At 40.3% G+C, this 21132-nt stretch overlaps 1 protein-coding gene across 4 annotated transcripts in view; it reads left to right on the top strand.

Moving 5' to 3' along the window:
- The window catches only part of LOC138739034 (rho guanine nucleotide exchange factor 7-like), a 233830-nt gene that overhangs the window by 81999 nt on the left and 130699 nt on the right, over positions 1-21132 (top strand). For all 4 annotated transcript variants that reach the window (XM_069890398.1, XM_069890396.1, XM_069890397.1 and 1 more), the window contains exons 7-12: positions 2539-2633; positions 12823-12918; positions 17782-17904; positions 18295-18433; positions 20038-20097; positions 20789-20932. In XM_069890398.1, the coding sequence (XP_069746499.1) occupies positions 2539-2633; positions 12823-12918; positions 17782-17904; positions 18295-18433; positions 20038-20097; positions 20789-20932 (657 nt within the window). The remainder of the gene's footprint in view (positions 1-2538; positions 2634-12822; positions 12919-17781; positions 17905-18294; positions 18434-20037; positions 20098-20788; positions 20933-21132) is intronic.

Below are 21132 nucleotides of genomic sequence, written 5' to 3'. Positions count from 1 at the left end.
CATTGATTGTAATTCAAAAGTAAATTTTTATGTATCAAAATTGCTACACCTTTAGCTCTAGAATTAAATGAAGAAGAATATACATGCCCAACCCAGTCCCTTTTTAATTTCACGCTTTCCTTCACATTCAAATGTGTTTCTTGTAAAAAAGCAATATCAATTTTCATTTTCTTAATATACGCCAAGACTTTCTTACGTTTAATCGCACTATTTAATCCTTGAACATTAAAAGTAGCAAACCTCAACTTTGACAAATCTACTATTATTACTAAATACCAATAATATCTTTATATAGAAACTCAAATCGATGTATATAGGCCCTCCAATAAAAAAAATCACAAATTAAAGACTAACAAATGAATAAATAAATGGATAGTTTTAAAAAAAAGAACCCCCCCCCAAAAAAAACTACCAAAAGGTAGTAATCCCCTTAACAAAAATTGAGTGTGGGTCACCCACCAGTGGCTGATGACCAGTAAAGAACTTAGAGCAAATCTCTCCCTCCCCAACCAAACAGTCAGTAACATCGAAATCTCATAATAACAAAAGAAAAAATAGAATTAAAAAAAATTATTCTTTTCATCCACAAGATTCCAATCTCGAAGATCCCATTACAGAAGGTGGTAGACTCCTTCCATTCCCATTTTTCCCATTTCTGCCATTTCTTCCGTTTCCAGAGCAACCAGATTTTTCTTTAGGAGATAATGGTGGACTACGTCTTTGTCCTCTTATATCTGGCAATGAATCAGCAAAAATCATTGCTTCACAATCCGTTTCAAAAAAACTGAAATTGATAGTCTCCATAAAACACCTTCAACACTGCAGGGTAACGAAAAGTAGACTTATAACCTTTACGCCACAAAACTTTAACTGGATTGAATCGACATCGACGTTGAATGACCTCTTGACTCAGATCGGGATTAAAAAAGACTGCTATTCTGAATCAATAATGGGGTTTGTCGTTGTCTCGCATTTTGCACTGCTAGTCGAAGTATTGCTTCTCTATCCAAATAACTCAAATGTTGAATTATTACTGGTCTTGGTGGTTGACCAGCTGAGGGTGTTCTTCTTAAAGCTCTATGGGCTCTTTCCAGTGCCAATCCCCCAGAGAAAAGTTCTTGCTCTAATATTTGCGGAATCCAGTCTTAAAAAAAAATGAAGAGGATCTTGTCCTTCCATACTTTCTGGAAAACCAACAATTTTCACACTATTCCTTCTGCTTTGATTTTCCAAATAATCTGTTTTCCTTTCCAGCTCCTTCTCACGTTCTCCTAATTCTATGACTGATTTTTCCACCTTCAATACTTTTTCTGTGTTAGAAGTCACTTGTTGTTTACAGTCCAAAAAAGCAGTCTGAAATTTTTAAAATTCTTCATAAGATGCATCCACACGTGCCTTCATACCAGCATTCATTTGAACCATTTCATTCATTTGAGATGTCAACAAATCCATTCCAGGTTTTATAACAGCTTGAATAGCTGCCTTCAATTGTAATTCAGTAAAGCTCAGCTCTGCTCTATCTGACATAGTGGCAAAACAAGGTAACTGCAGCTCCTGCTGCAACTCAACAGAAGGCATTTTAAAAGTTTTACTACGGGTCTGGACTCCCAGTGACGGCACCTCGACTTCCTCAGGGGGTCGCCACTAGTCTCCCCCCGTATCTTGTTGTTTTCTCATCAATTCACGAAGATAAGCAATTTCTTCAGATTGAAGTGCTACCTGATGCATTTCCAACAGTGGAGTCGTCTTCCTGCGTGCTCCCTCCATTGAAATTGAAAGGTTTTCCAAATTGGGGTCCACTTCTTGAGAACACGCACCTTCAACCGGAGAACGGGTAATTCCAGCACCATCCTTCATTTGGTGAGCAGTAGATTTTTTTTCTTCAGCCCCCACAGGCAATCTTTGGGGTTTAGACAATGAAGAGATTGAACCTGGGGCTGTATCAGGTCGTCTAGACCCCAAATCTTCAGCACTTCGAAAATGTAATTTCTTCTGAACTTGAGATTTAGTCTTTTTACCATTAGTGGCCATAGTTATTCCTTAATACTTTAAACTAAAATTTAAAAAAGTTTAAACTTGAAAACAAAGGGTTAAAAAATGGGTATTTAAAAGTCTGGCCAGAGAGGTCGAGATTGCACGTCTAGACTCTACGCCATCTTGCCATGCTCCCCCCCCTTTTTAAAGGGTTCTTAATTGATCATTATATATGTTTGTGAAGTTGTGTGGCTGGTATGATTTTATAGCTTATGTGTTCTTTTACATTTTGAGTTGGGTCCTGTAATTTTTCTCCCCAGAAGTAAAAGGTCAGGATCCTGGTTGTATTACCCTGAGATTGGTGGCTGTATCCAAATTTGTGACAGGTTCATTCCCATTGTACTTTCTACTATGTGTGAAATCAGGAACAGTTTGTGGCCTCCACATGTCACTAGGCCCCTCTCTTCCAATTTTGGATGAAGGGAGGTGGCAGGGAAAGTATGGCATAAATTTTTCCATGACTGGTTGCACGAATTGCTCTATCTTTTACTATTGATTTGGCAGGTGCTGCAGAATATTTTGGATACGGAATGTGACTATGCGGAGGAACTGACAATGCTTCTGTCAACTTTCCTGAGACCTCTACAAGCCAGTGACAAGTGAGATGAATTCCTGTGGCTGCTTTAGTAGAAATGGTGGCCATAATTGTTGCCAACTGTTAACTTTCTGATAGGTTTCTCCTCAATTTTTTTCACACATAGTATTCTCTGACCATCTTGTACAATTAGCAAAAGAAATGTAGGAATTTAAGATGGGAGGGCATTGAAAAATTAGTTGGTAGGTACTTTAAACCAAATAGCATCTTCAATGTGGGCAAACGTTCTCAGCTGGTCCTTGAAGTAGTTACCAATAAAATTTGACAGTGAACATAGTGGGATGTGACTGCAGAAGAACATGTAATGTGGCTTCAGATCATATCGAGAAGCTGAGCGACTGGGCCTAGATCATATGAGGAAAAATAGGAAATTATCCAGAAAATGAAAGAGTGGAATATTTGTTGAATGTTGGGAGACAGGGAAATGTTGAAACACAAAGATGCTTCAAAAGGGACAGAGACTTAGCCTGCAACATCATGGGCACTAGACTTTTTAAAAAAAACTTTATTTATTTGAAAGATCATTAGTAATAATACAACATACGTTCCATATAGACAATTTTATATAAGTATATATAAAAAAAGGAAAAACAGAAAAAAAATCTGCACCCACCCTCCCACCCCATCAGCCAGCCCTCTTAAGGAGAGCCAAAAATATATAAACAGAAACTAAGAATATATAATAAATCAAAATACATCTCAATGTATATATTCCAAATATGGTAACCACTTATTAACAAAAAAGAATAATTATCATGCAAATTATATGTAATTTTTTTCCATAACACTACAAGCTTTCAATTCATTATGCCATCGCATTATATTAATCACAATGTTATCTTTCCTTGTACTTGCTACACATTTTCAAGCTATAGACAATGCTAAACATACAAATGCAATTTGAAATTTATCCAACCCTAATCCCTTTAAAGGAATGATATAACCCATTAAAAAAATAGATTGATCTCGTGGTAACTTAATGTCATATAATTTTTCCAAAATTAACCTAATTTCTTGCCAAAATGGTTGTATATAAACTCAAGACCAAACTGCATGTAAAAAAGTACCAGTATATACACCACATCTAAAACAAGAATCTGAATTACAAAAACCATATTTTTTCAATTTCTCTGGGGTTAAATACAACTGATGTAAAAAATTATAATTAACCATTTGTAATGGAGGATTGAACTACTCTTTGCAGACGATGCCGCTTTAGTTGCCCATTCAGAGCCAGCTCTTCAGCGCTTGATGTCCTGTTTTGCGGAAATTGCCAAAATGTTTGGCCTGGAAGTCAGCCTGAAGAAAACTGAGGTCCTCCGTCAGCCAGCTCCCCACCATGACTACCAGCCCCCCCACATCTCCATCGAGCACACAAAACTCAAAACGGTCAACCAGTTTACCTATCTCGGCTGCACCATTTCATCAGATGCAAGGATCGACAACGAGATTAACAACAGACTCGCCAAGGCAAATAGCGCCTTTGGAAGACTACACAAAAGAGTCTGGAAAAACAACCAATTGAAAAACCTCACAAAGATAAGCGTATACAGAGCCGTTGTCATACCCACACTCCTGTTCGGCTCCGAATCATGGGTCCTCTACCGGCATCACCTACGGCTCCTAGAACGCTTCCACCAGCGTTGTCTCCGCTCCATCCTCAACATTCATTGGAGTGCTTTCATCCCTAACGTCGAAGTACTTGAGATGGCAGAGGTGGACAGCATTGAGTCCACGCTGCTGAATATCCAGCTGCGCTGGGTGGGTCACGTCTCCAGAATGGAGGACCATCGCCTTCCCAAGATCGTGTTATATGGCGAGCTCTCCACTGGCCACCGTGACAGAGGTGCACCAAAGAAAAGGTACAAGGACTGCCTAAAGAAATCTCTTGGTGCCTGCCACATTGACCACCGCCAGTGGGCTGATATCGCCTCAAACCGTGCATCTTGGCGCCTCACAGTTCGGCGGGTAGCAACCTCCTTTGAAGAAGACCGCAGAGCCCACCTCACTGACAAAAGGCAAAGGAGGAAAAACCCAACACCCAACCCCAACCAACCAATTTTCCCCTGCAACCGCTGCAACCGTGTCTGCCTGTCCCGCATCGGACTTGTCAGCCACAAATGAGCCTGCAGCTGACGTGGACATTTACCCCCTCCATAAATCTTCATCCGCGAAGCCAAACCAAAGAAGAAAGAAGAAGAATGCAAGAAATGCAGTTGCATCAGAAGACATAATCTAAATTCCACTATGGGGCCCAGGGATGCATATGAATCAGTAGACATTATCCAACTTCCACCATGAGGCCCAGAGATACAGTTGTCTTTTGTTGGTCGCAGACTGTCAGGAGACCTTGAAGATAATTAAATCATTTGTTCAAAGAGATAAGATCTGAAGTAAACAACTTTTGGGTAATATAAGCCATGGTCCCACTGCTGAAGTTTGAGACTCTCCAAGAGGTGGCAACATCTCTCAGCAAGAAGAACTTCAAGATTCCAACCAACGTCCCGGACCGGGGAGGTGAAGAAGCTGCTACTGGCGCCCAGACAACCTACTACAAGTGTGCAGTCATCACCTCGCTTTGGCAGTTGGGACCAGTTCAGGCATTGATAAGTACAATTGGGAAGGGCTTGCATGTTGTAGTGCGAATTCAGTTTTAGATTTAGTAATAAAGACTTGTATAAACTGAACTGCTCTCGGTGTGTGTGTCCATTTTCTTTCGGTAGCTCAAACACTGTGACCAATCTAAAATGAACAAAAATGAGAGATATAAGTTTACCAAGAGCCAAGCTGCCAGAGTTTCTCCTGCCTTTTGCCTATATCGATCTCCAATGGCAGCCAGCTCTTTTATAGAGAAGTCACGTATCATTGACTGCTCTTGACCTCTGCTCCCACTTTGGCCCACAGGGTCCTTTGTCCAGTGGACGGGATGAGGCCTAGGCCATCCCGTAGAGGGGGTGGGTCATTGAGCATAAGCAGGGGTTCGGGTATTTTCCCCTGGGTCCTCTTGAGAGATCGGGGTATCTATCCCTTCAATCTCTTCCCTTACATCATCCCTCCTTCGTCTGTTTGGGAAGCCTGCTGCCTTATGGGGCAGACGTGAACAGCAGGTGGAGCAGGCAGTATGTTAGGCATATGCTGAGGAGTGTCTGCATTATTACCATGATCATCTTTGCAGATATTCCCGTCCCATTCATCAATTACATCAGGATCGTTGCCATTCCTTATCATGGCACGAATATGATGTGGTTCGGGTTCTACTCCATGCCTTTCTTTATTTGCACAGAGCTGCTGCCGGAGTTTAATATTACATCAGATCGTTTGGACATGCTTATCCTCCCATTCTTTGGCTCGGTCCTGACTGGTGCAAACAATCTCACTCATCATGGAACAGCGTTGTCGCAGGGCTTCTACCTCCTCCTCTAGTTGCTCTCTCTTACGCTGAGATTCTACTTTTCGCTGAACTGATTCTGCTTTACGCTGCTTACTTTCTCGAAGGAGAGCGGCAACCTGCTCTCCCAGAGGCGCACTTGATGGATCTAACTTCTCATCCCAACTGAGGGGTGGTCCCAACGAAGACAGGGTATTGGCCAACATGCCAAACCCATCGTCTTTGGAAGTCCATCCCGGAATCAAGAACTCCTCCTTTCTGTGAAACATCTTGAGACCAATCCTGCCGACTACGCCAATTGCCTTGGGTAAACTTGTACCTCTCACTTTGATCGTTTTAGATTGGTCACAGTGTTCAAGCTACCGAAAGAAAATAGACACACATACACCGAGAGCAGTTCAGTTTTTACAAGTCTTTATTACTAAATCTAAAGCTGAATTCACACTACAATATGCAAGCCCTTCCCAATTATACTTATCAATGCCTGGACTGGTCCCAACTGCCAAAGCAAGGCGACGACTGCACACTTGTAGTAGGTTGTCTGGGTGCCGGTAGCAGCTTCTCCACCTCCCCGGACCGGGACGTCGGTTTGAAATCTTGAAGTTCTTCTTCTTGCTGAGAGATGTTGCCACCTCTTGGAGAGTCTCAAACTTCAGAAGTGGGACCATGGCTTATATTACCCAAAAGTTGTTTACTTCAGATCTTATCTCTTTGAACAAATGATTTAATTATCTTCAAGGTCTCCTGACAGTCTGCGACCATCAAAAGACAACTGCATCCCTGGGCCTCATGGTGGAAGTTGGATAATGTCTACTGATTCAACTGCATCCTGGGCCCCAATTTAGGTGTGTCCATTAATTCATATGCAACAAGCAGGTTCTCAGCCTTGCAGAAGCAAAGGCTGCAAAAGTAAGAAACACGGTTTAAATCTTCCATTACACCATTCCATATCGCACATTCGTCAATTTAGTAACACTGTCATGACACATATCTGCCCAATAATCTTGAGGAAAAACAAAGGCTAAGTCATTTTCCCATTTAAGCTTAAATTTCTCCCATTCTGGTTTATCCATATTGTCTTGATACATAACAGAAATATAACCCTTTTATGGTATAGAAGAAATCAAAGACTCGAATTCCATCAATACAGGTAAAATCAACTCTCTACCATACATATCTTTCACCAAAGCTCAAAGTTGATAATAAACAAACAAAGAATTTTCAGCAATATCGAAAAGCTCTTTCAATTGATTAAAAGAAAGAAACTGTCTTTCTACAAAACAATCCTGTAACATCTTAGAGTCCCAATTCTTTAAATGATTATTAAACATTTAAAAAGGAATAATCTGATTATTATATAATGGAGTTAAAATTGACAGTTTACCTTTTGATCCTAAAATCTTATTTTTTTTAGTCCATACATTTAATAGATGTTTTAATATTGACACATTATATTCCCGCAACAAATTTACATTCCACTGAAATATAAATTGATGCACCTCAACTTCAGAAATACAAGCCATCTCAACTTTAGCCCAACTCGGGGGTTGGTCCAAATCCATCAATCTACTAATAAATTTCAACTGGGTGGCTTCATCATAATTTTGAAAATGGGGTAATTGAAGCCCACCTAACGCATACTTCCAAGTAAGTTTCTATAATGCTACCTTCCCATAAAAATTCTCTGATAGCTTTATTTAAATCCTGAAAAAATCCATTTGAAAGAGAACACGATATTGATTGAAATAAATATTGAATTCGAGGAAAAATATTCCTCTTAATACAATTAACTCGACCAATTAAAGTTAACGGGAGATCTTTCCACTTAATTAAATCGGCTTTAATCTTTTTTAATAAAGGAATGTAATTTAACTTGTATAAAGATTGATAATCAACACTAACAATTATTACTAAATACAATTTTATCAGACCATTTCAATTTAATTTTTTTCCCTTCTCCAACTTGCAAAATGTCACTCTTATCCCAACTAACGTATCCAGATAATGTTCCATATTGTAATAAACATTCCTGCAAATGTGGCAATAATTGTTCTGGATTTGTTAAATATATCAAAACATCATCTGCAAATAGATTAATATACTCTCCATCCATAACTCTCATCCTCTTATTTGTTCATTCTGTCTTATTGTTTGAGGTAACAGCCAATGCAAACAGGGCTGGTGACAATGGACATCCTTGTGTTGAACATGTCAATTTAAATGGTAATAAAACTTGTCCATTTGTCACCTCTCTGGCAATCGGGTTCGTATATAAAGCTTTAACCCAACCAAATTTAAACTTTTCCAACACCTTAAATAAAAAAAAAGTCCCATTCAACCCTATCAAAAGCTTTTTCAGTGTTAAGCGCAACCTTGGGCTGCTGTCGATATGCCCAAAGTAATTAACTCAAAGAATATTATCTGAAGCATTTCTATTCTTAATAAAATCTGTTTGATCAATATGTATCAATTTAGGTAAATACTTGGCAAGTCGATTTGCTAACACTTTTGGTATGATTTTATAATCTACATTCAATAAAGAAATAGGTCTATATGAAGACACTTTCAACACATCTCTATCTTTTTTCGGAATCACAGTAATTAAAGCGCTAGAACAAGATTCCGGCAATTCGTGCTCTTCAGTTCCTTGTTGTAATACCTCTTCAAACACAGAAAATAAATCTTCATAAAAATTTTTATAAAATTCCACAGAAAATCCGTCGTCCCCTGGTGACTTCCCATTTGGCATCTCCAACATCGCTTCCTTAATCTCAAATTCTGTAAATGGAGCTTCCAATTCCATAACATCCTCCTCTTCCAATGCTGGTAACGTTAATTTAGATAAATAAGATTCAATAAAACCACTATCCTGTTTCCCCTCAGAAGTATACAATTTTTTGTAAAATAATTAAAACTGGTCATTGATTTCCTGAGGTTTATAGGTAACTCTTGAATTCTTTTTAACAGCATTAATAGTCCGTGAAACCTGCCCCGTCTTTAACTACCAAGCTAGTACTTTATGTGCCCTCTCACCCAACTCGTAATAACGTTGCTCAGATCGATTAATTAAACGCTCAAATTGATAAGTTTGCAATGTATTATAACATAACTTCAAATTAGCCAAAGCCACTTTTTAAAAAATCTTCTGTTACATCTTTCTGATGTGTACCAGACTTCACTCCATCGAGGACATCTACATGAGGCGGTCAAAAAAATGCAGCCTCTATCCTCAAAGACCCCCAACACCCAGGCCATGCCCTCTTCACTCTGCTACCATCAGGAAAAAGGTACAGGAGCCTAAAGATGAGCACTCAATGACACAAAGACAGCTTCTTCCCCACTGCCATCAGAATCCTGAATAAAAATTGAACCAAAGACACTGCCCCTTTTCGTGTACTACTTTTTTTTATTAAAAATTTTTTTTTAATGGTAATGTTGTAAGATGGTTATAATATGAATATTTACACTGTGATGCTGCCGTAAAACACAGAATTTTATGACTTGTTCATGATAATAAATTCTGATTCTGATATCATTGGTCACAAGTACTGAAGGTCAACATGGTATATTGTGTATACCATAACATAAGTCATGATATATTGGCCTTTAGCATTAGAAAATTTGATACAGCAACAAAAATGTTTGCTACAATTATATGACACCTTGGTCTCCTTGTCAAGGAGGGAGTGTCATGAAGATTACTAGACTGGTTCCAGGGATGGAGGTCATGGGGAGATATTGAGTATGTATCCTCCATGGTTCAAATGAAGAGATATCAGGATTCAGGACAAATTTATTCCAAAGTGGAGGAAAGGCTCTAGGAGATGCAAATGGCAGCCCTGGCTAACTAAGGAAATCAAGTGCATTATCAAGTCCAAAGGGAGTAATTATAAGATAGCGAAGCGGAGTGGGAAATTAGAGGATTGGGAAACCTTCAAAGAACATCAGAGGGTAACTAAGAAAGCCATAAGAGATGGGAAAATGAAGTACGAGAGGAAATTAGCAGATAATATTGCGGAGGATAGCAAAAGCTTTTTTAAGTATGTGAAGAGGAAGAAATTGGTTTGGTCTAAAATTGGCCCTTTGAAAATGGGCAAGGGTGAAATTATTACCGGAAACAAGGAGATGGCAGAGGAATTTAACAAATACTTTGCAACTGTCTTCACCAAGGAGGATATAGGTTATAGTCAGTTAGGGGGTAGTGGTCATGCGGTACCAAGAGACTTGGGGAACTTTACTGGGGAGGTAGGGCATCTAATGGATATCCGGATCCAGAAGCAGGAGGTTATGAGTAAATTGTTGGGACTGAGGGCTGATAAATCCCCAGGGCCTGATGGGCTGCATCCTAGAGTGCTTAAAGAGGTGGCTATGGAAATTGTGGAGGCACTGGTCGACATTTTCCAAAGTTCCATAGATTCCGGGGAGGTCCCTGAGGATTGGAGAGTGGCTGATGTGGTGCCGCTTTTTAAGAAAGGAGGGAGGGAGAAAATGGGAAATTATAGACTGGTTAGCCTGACATCAGTGGTGGGGAAGATATTGGAGTCCATCATAAAAGGAGAAATAGCAGAACACTTAGTCAGTAATAATAGTATAAGGGCTAGTCAGCATGGATTCCTTAAGGGTAAGTCATGCTTGACTAACCTTCTGGAATTTTTTGAGGATGTGACAAAGAGGGTGGACTCGGGAGAGCCAGTGGATGTGGTGTATTTGGACTTCCAGAAGGCCTTTGATAAGGTACCGCACGGGAGTCTAGTGGGCAAGATCAGGGAGCATGGTATTGGAGGTAAGGTGCTGACATGGATAGGAAATTGGTTAAGAGATAGGAAACAAAGGGTTGGAGTAAATGGGTCTTTTTCAGAATGGCAGGATGTGACGAGTGGAGTGCCTCAGGGATCGGTGTTGGGTCCTCAGTTGTTTGTAATTTATGTTAATGATTTGGATGAGGGGATTATAAATAACATGAGCAAATTTGCAGATGACACTAAACTGGGTGGCGGTGTGGGGTGTGAGGAGGATGTAAGGAAAATGCAGAGGGACTTGGACAGGCTGGAGGAGTGGGCGGCTAAATGGAAGATGAATTTCAATGTGAACAAATGTGAGGTTATTCATTTTGGGGGAAGTAATAGGAAAGCTGAGTATTATTTAAATGGAGACAAGCTAGGGAGTGGGGAAGTGCAAATGGATCTGGGTGTACTTGTTCACCGGTCACTGAAGGCTAGCATGCAGGTTCAGAAAGCTGTGAAGAAGGCAAATGGAATGTTGGCTTTCATAAAGAGGGGATTGGAGTATAGGAACAGAGATGCCCTTCTGCAGTTATATAGGGCCCTGGTGAGACCCCACCTGGAGTATTGCGTCCAGTTCTGGTCTCCAAACTTGAGGAAGGACATACTAGCTATAGAGGGTGTGCAGCGCAGATTTACAAGGTTAGTTCCAGGGATGGCAGGGTTTTCATATGCAGCAAGGCTAGAAAAACTGGACTTGTATCCATTGGAGTTTAGAAGGATGAGGGGGGACATGATTGAGGTATACAAAATCATCAGGGGGATAGACAAGGTGAAGTCTGATTACTTGTTCCCAATGATGGGGGAGACGAGGACTAGAGGGCATAGTTTAAGAATACAGGGTAGGCCCTTTAGGACGGAGATGAGAAAGCATTTTTTTACCCAGAGAAGTGTGAATCTGTGGAATGCTCTGCCACAGAGGGTGGTAGAGGCGGATTCGCTGACTATGTTCAAAAGAGAGTTAGATAAGACTCTTGTGGGTAACGGAGTTAAGGGTTATGGGGATAAGGCTGGAAAGGGGTACTGATGGTAATGATCAGCCATGATCTAAAATGGTGGTGCTGGCCCAATGGGCCAAATGGCCTACTCCAGCTCCTATTGTCTATTGTCTAAGCTTGCTAGGTTTTTAAAAAAGTGTAACAGACTGGATGCAGAGTGGATTCCTACAATGAGGAGGCTGCGACCAAGGAGCACATTCAAAATAACAGGTGGTTTGTTAGCGACTGAGAAGAGGAAACATTGATTGAGTCAAAGGATGTGAACCTTTGGAATTTTCTGCCCTGTGGAGATTGAGTCACATTGAGTTGACTTCAAGTGAAGATGAATAGATTTTGGACCCACAGGGATATGTGGATGGTGCAGGGATATGACTTTGAGGTCAATGATCAGTCATGATCTTATTGAGTGATGGAGAATCAGAAGACTGAATGACCACCTACTCCTATTTCTTCAACTGTTACCAGCTACACATTGGGATGTGGTCAAAGACTGATTGAGGGGGAATTCCAGCCACTGATAGTTGAATGCACAAATGTAGGTGAAACAGTAATCAATGGGTCGGAATCTGAAGAGTGTGGAGGGGATTAGAGGTAGGTGGAGAGGGAGAGGTCATCGAAAATTTTGTGCACGATGAGGAGAAATTGAAATGTTTTCTTTAAGTGTGAATCAGCACATGTAGTGGTGATGGTGAGTGGGTCAGTGCTTGTTAGCACACAGGCAAAATTTGGGTGATGGTGGGAAGGTGGGAGACCAGCAGAGTGGTGTGAATGAGGGGGCTTCAGCAGTCTGAAGTTTTTGGATTGTTATAAAAAAACTCCCTAGGGAAAGAAAGCAGTAGTCTTATGGTGATCTGGTGGATATCTGATACCAAAGTGGCCTCATAGTCCAGTTATACGAACTAAATTGTGACTAAAGGCAATGACTGGTGGGCAGAGATATATCCCCAACATCTGATTACCATATTCGGGCTTGGGGATGTGATCGTGTCAAAAATGCTGAACTCATCGTGTGTGCTCTGTTTTCAGGTTAAGTGCAACTGAAATGACCTCCTTGATGGGAAACCTGGAAGATATTTGCTCTTTCCAGAAGACTCTTGTTCAGTCTTTAGAAGATTGTACCAAGTGAGTAATAGAGAAGGAGGTGAGCAAGTTTTTGCAAAGGATCTTCTTGCTGACTTTAGCTCTAACTGCCGAATCAAAGATGAGATGCAGGTTGAGCAGTCTGGCTTAAATATTCCCATGGATGTTGGTGTGATTTTTGGTTTCTTGTTCTCATCTCCCATCTTCTGTTGGAAAATGGAGGTCACAGTTGACTTGGGCTACAGTAACAGTCAATGCTGCATTTGAGCAGAATATTCCAGTTGACACTGAGCAGTTCTGGTCTCTATCCAATGAAGGAACTGGTGCTTTCTCTTTACACAACTTGTGCATTGAAATGATGATTTCTGACACATTTTCTCCTGCACATTTCACAACCTTTACTGCAGTGCTGCCTCGACTGGCATGCCTTCTAATGTCTGTCTCGCAAGAGGCTGCCAAGTGTCACTTAACTTGAACTTTACATGTAGCAGCACATAGGCTGCATGGAATTCTTTAAATATTAAATTTAGACATACAGCTTGGTAACAGGCCCTTCCGGTCATGAGCCCTTGCCACCCAACCTCACTATGTTTTGAAGGGTGGGAGGAAAGTGGAACACCCAGCAGACACGGGAAAGAACATGCAAACTCCCTGCAAGCAAGGAGTATAGCCCACGAGCTGTCAAGCATTCCTTATGCAAATCCCTTAATTCCAGGAATAATTCTTGTGAATCTTCTCTGAACCCTCTCCAAACTCAGCACATCCTTTCTGAAATAAGGAGCACAAAACTGTACCGTGCACTCCAAGTGAGGCCTCACAGTCTCATAAAAGGCTTGGCATTACATCCCTGCTCTTGTATCCTATTCCTCTAGACATGAATGCCAACATTGCATTTGCCTTCTTCACCACCTACTCACTACCTGTCCCTCCACCTACATTTGTATCATCTGCAAACTTAACCACAAATCCATTTATTCTGCAATCCAAATCATTAACACAATATAAAAAGGCGTGGCCCTAATCACAGGAAACTGTTAGCAACCAGATATGATCTATTTATTCACATCCTCTGTTTTTTGTTGATCAGTCAATTCTCTACACATTTTAGTATCATTCCTGTAATTCCATGGGCTCTCATCTTATTAACCAGTCTCATGTACTGCACCTTGTCAAAGGCCTTTTGAAAATCCAAATATTCAACTTCCACTACATTTCCTTTTTCTAGCCTGCCTGTGAATTCCTCAAAAAATTTCATTTGGTTTATCATGCAAGATTATCCCTAAGGAAACACTGTTGACTTTGATTTATCTTGTCATGCATATCCAGGTACTCCGTAACCACATCCGTGATAATAGACTCCAACAACTTCCCAACCACTGTTGTTAGGCTAACAGGTCTATAATTTCCTTTCCACTGTCTTACTCTTTTTTTAATAGCAGAGTGACTTTTGTAATTTTCTAGTTCTCTGGAATCATGCCAGAATCTATAGATTCTTGGAAGGACATTACTAATGCCTCCAAAATCTCTATAACTACTTCTTTTAGAACTTGAGGGCCCAGAAGACTTTCTACCCTTGAACCATTCAGCTTCCAAAGCATCTCTCTGGTGATCGTGACTGCACTCTCCTCTCTTCCCTGAACCCTTGAAAGTCTGTTATACTACTGATGTCTTCGACAGTCAAGATTGATGTAAAATACCTATTCGCTTCATCGGCCATCACCTTGTCTCGCATTGAAATTTCTCCATTGTCATTTTCTATCAGTCTTATATCTACTCTTGCCTTTGTTTTTGCTCTTAAAAGACTTCAAAAAGCTCATAGTATAATTTTTGATATTATTTACTAGCTTCCTTTCAAAGTTTATCTTTTCCTTCTTGATTGCTTTCTGTATGCTTTTAAAAGTTTCTCATTTCTCTCCTCCCAATAATATTTGTTTCCTTATATGCTCTTGCTTTTGCTTTTACTTCTCTTGTCAGCCACAGTTGTCATATTTTAATTCAGATATTTATTTTTCAGAATATACCTGTCCTGATCCTTCCTTATTTCTTGCAGAAACTCTAGCCATTGCTGCTTTGCCACTCTCCCTGCTAGTGAGCCATTCCAATTAACTTTTACCAGTTCCTTTCTCTGTCATCCCCTTTATTCCACTGTTATATTGGCTCCTCTGATTTTAGTTTCTCCCTCTCAAACTGCAGGGTGAATTCTATCATATTGTGATCACCACTTCCTAAGGGTCCCTTACCTTCAGCTCCTTCATCAATTCTGGTTCATTGCACAATACCCAATCCTGAATTGCTATTTCGTTGGTCGGCTCAGTCACAAGCTGATCTAAGAAGCCATCCTGAAGGCATTCGATATTTTCCTTCTTTTGGGATCCAGTATGAACCTGGTTTTCCTAATCAACCTGCATATTGAAATCCCTTGTGACTATTGTAACATTGCACTTTTTGCATGCCTTCTCTAACTCCCTCTGTATTTTGCATTCCACATCCTGACTAATACCTTACTACAGGAGCCCTGTATACAACTCCCATCAGGGTTTTTTTTTTGTCCTTACACTTTGTTAATTCTACACACAGGGATTCTATATCTTCTGATCCAATGTCTCCTCTCTCCAATGATTTAATTCAATTTTTAACCAGCAGAACCACCACACCACCTGTACCAACCTTCCCATCCTTCTGGTACACAGTGCATTCATGGATATTTAATTCCCACCTGTAGTCTTCTTTCAGCTACAACTCAGTGATGGCCACAGTATCATACCTGTCAACTTGCAGCTACGCTACTAGATCATCAACCTCATTTCTTAGACTGCGTGCTTTTAAATTCAAGACCTTCAGTGCTACATTCATTACCCTTTTCGATTTTGTTTCTAGAGCACCCCAAATTAAATTCTTAATCTTATGCTTGTAATTTTGCCCTATTGACTGCCAATCCTTCCTCACAATCTCACTACACAGTGTATCTACTCATTTATCTTCTGTCCTTTTTACTATATTCTCATTATGGTTCCCATCTCTCTCCAACAGCTGTAGTACACATGCCTGCCAGGGTATTAGTTCCCTTCCCATTTGGGAGCAACTCATCATTTTTGGACAGGTCATACCTTATCCAGAAGAGATCCCAATGATCCACAAATCTGAACCCCTGCACCAACTCTTCAGCCACACATTCATCTGCTATAAGTTCCTATTCTTGTCTTCACTGGTGCGTGGCACAAGCAGTAATCCCTTGAAGTCCTGCTTTTTAGCTTCCTTCCTAACTCCCCATATTCCCACTCCAGGACCTCATCCCTTTTCTTATCTCTGCCATTGGGGAGTCTCAATTTTGTTCACAGAACTTCCTATCTGTTCCCTTAACTATTAAATCACCATAGCTCTTCTTCTCCCCCTTCCCTTCTGAACCAAAGGGCCAGACTCTGTGCCAGAGCTCTGATCACTATGACTTATCCCTGATAGACCATCTCCCTCAACCGTATACAAAACAGGAAAGTTATTAAACATTATTACCATTTATAAATATAAATGTCACCTAATGTCCCACCTAACACTTTAAAAAGTGCTGGAAGCACTCAGCAGGTCAGGCAGAAAATGTGCACAGAGAAACCGAGTTGACATTTCATGTTTTTGATTTGCAGTTCATTCACCGTGGAGTAATATCATGTATTTATAATGTTTTATTGGATTTAAGATCAGCCTTAATGGCTGGGGTTATGAATGATTGGGAATGGAATTTGAATATAACATTTTCAGATGAAGATTGGTACGCTTGATTTATGATTCTTCATTTTGTGCAAAGCATTGTTTATTACAATTTAAGGTGGTCCATAGAATACATATGTCCAAACTCTAATCACCTTGTTTTTATGCAGATGTTGATCCAGTATGTGATAAATGTAAAATTTTTGAAGTTTAATTGATTCATATATTTTGGAAGTGTCCCAATTTAGAAAGATTTTGGGAAAATATTTTCCAAACTTTATCAATGATAAAGATCAAAATAGAATCATGCCCTTTAATTGCTTTGGTTTTTCTCATGAACCGGGCAAACCTCTGCAACCCAAGAGAGAGTTTTTACCATTGATAGCCAGGCGAGCAATTTTAATGAAATGATAAGATGACTCTTCACCTACTCGTATGCAGTGGTTACATGATGTTATGCCCTATTTAAATTTGAAGAAAATTTGATACATTAAAGATGGAAAGTTTCAATTTGACAAGATGGGGATCCATTCATGGACTTTTATCATAATTGGAAGAATTAAGAAGTTTGGAGGCTCCTGAGGCTCTTGATTTGTTGTCTAGAGATTGCTATTTGATCCATATCTTCACAATTTCTACAAATTAATCTTGGTTAGATTAGTCAGATTAATTTGTTTTTTTCTTTTTAATTTTTCTCAGAATAAACATAAATATGTGGTTAGATGCAATTATCATAGATCATATCAACAAATAAAATGAAATTACATCTTAATCTATATAATGGGGGTTTCAATTTTGTTCCATTTTGTAGTATATTGGACACATTATGGATTAACTGCTAATTAATATATAATACCCCTCCATAAATCTTCATCCGCGAAGCCAAGCCAAAGAAAGAAAGAATATATAATAGAATTAAATGTCTTAAGGATGTGATATGTATGTGTTACGAACTGTTACATGCTATTACTCGATGATGTATGTAGATTTATATTAAACTCAATAAAAATGTTTAAAAAAAAAAGATGTTACATGTTTTGATGAAGAATCTTTAACCGAAAGCATTTACTCTGCTTTTCCTTGCACAGATACTGCCTGACATGCTGATTGTTTCTTGCATTTTCTATTTTTATTTTGGATTTTCAATATCTACAATTTCTTTTATTTTCATTTATCTTATGCTCTGATGGTTTTTGTGCACAGGTTACCTGAGTCACAGCAGAAAATCGGGGGCTGTTTTGCAAACCTCATGTCGCAGATGAGAAGTCTGTACCTTGCATATTGTGCCAACCATCCCTGGGCTGTTAATGTTCTCACGGAGCATAGGTATGTAACTTTGCCCTGTGGGTAAAGGAATGAAGGGGGGAAAAAAAACTTAAAGGGAGCAGAACTACTGAGTTTCCACTCTAAGCCTAGCCTCATGCTGTGCCATGTGTGATGTATCTGACATATCCATACATTGAGGATGTTTTGATGGTTGAGGAAATGTGTCTGTGGTGAAGGAGTGTGGTGTGAGAGGGGACACATTTTCTGGGGTGTGCTGAATTTTGGGGTGTGAGGGTGAGCAGGTGCATGAAGGGGACTGGGTGCTAAGCTCGGCTGTGTGCATGTTTCTCCACCCCTTATTTGAGCACCTTCACAGTCAAAGAACAAACCAAATTCTTTGGAGGTCAGAGGTAACTGAATTAATTCCCTGAGCTGTTTTATTGTCTCCAGTGAGGAACTGGGCGAGTTCATGGAAATGAAAGGAGCGTCCAGTCCTGGGATCCTTGTGCTCACCACCAGCCTCAGCAAACCCTTCATGAGACTGGACAAATACCCGACTTTACTGAAGGAACTGGAGCGTCACATGGAGGTAAAAGATGGCTAATGGTGGATAGCAGGGAAACATGGGGCAGCTTTGAACTTTCTTATCTCCTGGTTCATTGTTAAGGATGTTCAGGAGCAAACTCTGACCTTTGACACAGCTTGTGGGGTGCAGAAGGAGGAGGAACACTTCACAATCAGAAGGGAGATTTAAAAAAATTCTGGCCCATTGTTTTGTGGAGTCATTGAGTTACAGAGCACAGAGATGCCTAAAATGGCCATGCTGCCCTTTTTGCTCATCTACACTAATTCAATTTTGCCCATAATAGTTCTTCTATGCCATGCCTATTCATGGCCGTCTTATTGTCTGTATGATGTAATAATTGTATCTGACTTATTTTGACAGCTGATCATACCTTCTAAATTCATATCCAGGTTGTGTGTGTGTATACATAAAATATATACTGCATCTTTCTTTCTTTGGCTTGGCTTCACGGACGAAGATTTATGGAGGGGTAATGTCCACGTCAGCTGAAGGCTCATTTGTGGCTGACAAGTCCGATGCGGGACAGGCAGACACGGTTGCAGCGGTTGCAGGGGAAAATTGGTTGGTTGGGGTTGGGTGTTGGGTTTTTCCTCCTTTGTCTTTTGACAGTGAGGTGGGCTCTGCGGTCTTCTTCAAAGAAGGTTGCTGCCCGCCGAACTGTGAGGCGCCAAGATGCACGGTTTGAGGCGATATCAGCCCACTGGCGGTGGTCAATGTGGCAGGCACCAAGAGCAGTATGTATACTGTATACATACATATTTAATATATTTAAATCCTAGCACTGATCCCTGCAGAGCATCATTGGCTTCAGAGCATCATTGCTGCAGGTTTCTAATCAGAAAAGCATACTTCCTCTATGTAGTATCACCAAGCCAAATTGCTCTTTGAGCATTTCAACATTCAGCTAGTCAATACTTTAATTCCCTGTTTTGATGATGTAATCCTCGATCCCTCACCAGAGATGAGTGCATCCATCTCACTATGAAATTTTTCATTGACCCTCTGCTTCAACAGCCTTTTTGGGAAAGACCTGGATTTCACTACCTGGGGATGGAATTGTTTTTGACATCAGCTCTGAACTACTCTCACTTTTCTCATTTTCTTCTGCCTTCCACCCACCCACCCACTTCCCAAATGAGAAAATAGTTTCTCTCTGTCAACTATATCAATGTAACATCAAAATTTAAAAAAAGCTGAGTCACATTGTAGGCATCGTCCTCTATTATGATGAGTTCTTTTAAAACTCCTGTCATATACCATCAGTGTAACTTGCCATCTAACCTAGTTATCTGTTGTGTTGGCTAGAATTAGTTTTAATCTCAGCCAGCGTCAAAGAACATTAGTTTAGCTGTGGTTTGCCCTGATGCAATATGGATTGATGCATAGACTGGGAGCTTTTAGATTAGGAATATGATTTAAAAAAAATTATTTGGTCCCCTTTGCTGTGTCAGGATATCTGATCAATATTTGAGATGCACAGTCTATGTTGTGCCCTGTGATCAGTAGGACAGAGCTAAGCAATTACTTTTTGCTCTTGGGTGAACTAATTTCCGAAAGATTTCCTCAGCACCAAATTGTTTGCTATGTTCATTTGTCCTTTGCAACAGGAATCCCACCTAGACTGGCCTGATATCCAGAGATCTATGACTGCATTCAAAAGTCTTTCGGTAAGGTGCAAGTATACATTGTTGCTGCTCATTGATTGTGAGTCTTGGTGCATTGTTAAAATGAGCTATTTTTGGGATTGCATGTTTGACATTGATTATTTTTAGGATTGGAGTTGGACTTAGATCGATCATTTTATGTCTGAGAAACTATGAGACGTGTCAATTTGTTTCCCTTGTGTTCTATTGAACAAATTTCTATACACCTAGTACACCAAGAATTGTGGTCAAAATCCTAGAATACTTGACGTTTTTCCGGTGTGTTTTCTCATCTTTAATGTGGCCAGTACAAAGTAATGCTTCCTGAAAAACTGGCTAAGCATCTAAGCTGGTGGTACCAATCCCAAAATGGGTAGGTCATCACGCCACATCTATTCCTGCAGGCTAACATTTATTGGCCATAGCTTGGGGAAGGTAATTGCTGGCAGATCAGTGGTTAGTGGCTGAAGGTGGATGAGGTTGGGTTACTGGCAGGTGTTAGGCTGTGGGTTTGCTGTGTTCAGGTCACTGCTAATTTGCCACTGGTATAGAAGTGATCACAGCCAGTGAGTTCTGAGGATGTCAGGAAAGGCAGAGTTTTTGAAGAAGTGTCTTCCCTTTTGTTGGCATCCTTTATATTAGATGGGAAACTCTCATTATTTGACCCCACTGGTTTGGGCATCCAGTTTACAAACTTTAATTCTTTTCCTAATAGTCTCAATGTCAAGAAGTGAGGAAGAGAAAGGAGTTGGAACTGCAGATCCTGACAGAAACTGTCCACGGATGGGAGGGTGAAGATATCCGATCCTTGGGCAGCGTCATCTATATGTCCCAGCTCATGGTACAGAGTGGCAACGAGGTAACTTGCCTTCCCAGTCTTGTTTGAGCGTGGCAGCTGGAGTGATTGTTGTGACTCCAGTCTCCTTCTCAGTATTCGATCCTTCATTCCATCCTCTTTCTTCTCCCCCCACCACCTCCGAATCCAGTGACATTATTGATTACCCTTGGGCTAAGTGTATAACTTCCTGCCATGTAGTGGAATTTTGAGGTAGGTTTGGA

Source organism: Narcine bancroftii, chromosome 7 (assembly GCF_036971445.1).
Source record: "Narcine bancroftii isolate sNarBan1 chromosome 7, sNarBan1.hap1, whole genome shotgun sequence".
NCBI lineage: Eukaryota > Metazoa > Chordata > Chondrichthyes > Torpediniformes > Narcinidae > Narcine > Narcine bancroftii.
The sequence above is the reverse complement of the archived record's forward strand: the minus strand, read 5'-3'. Positions and strand labels throughout refer to the sequence as shown.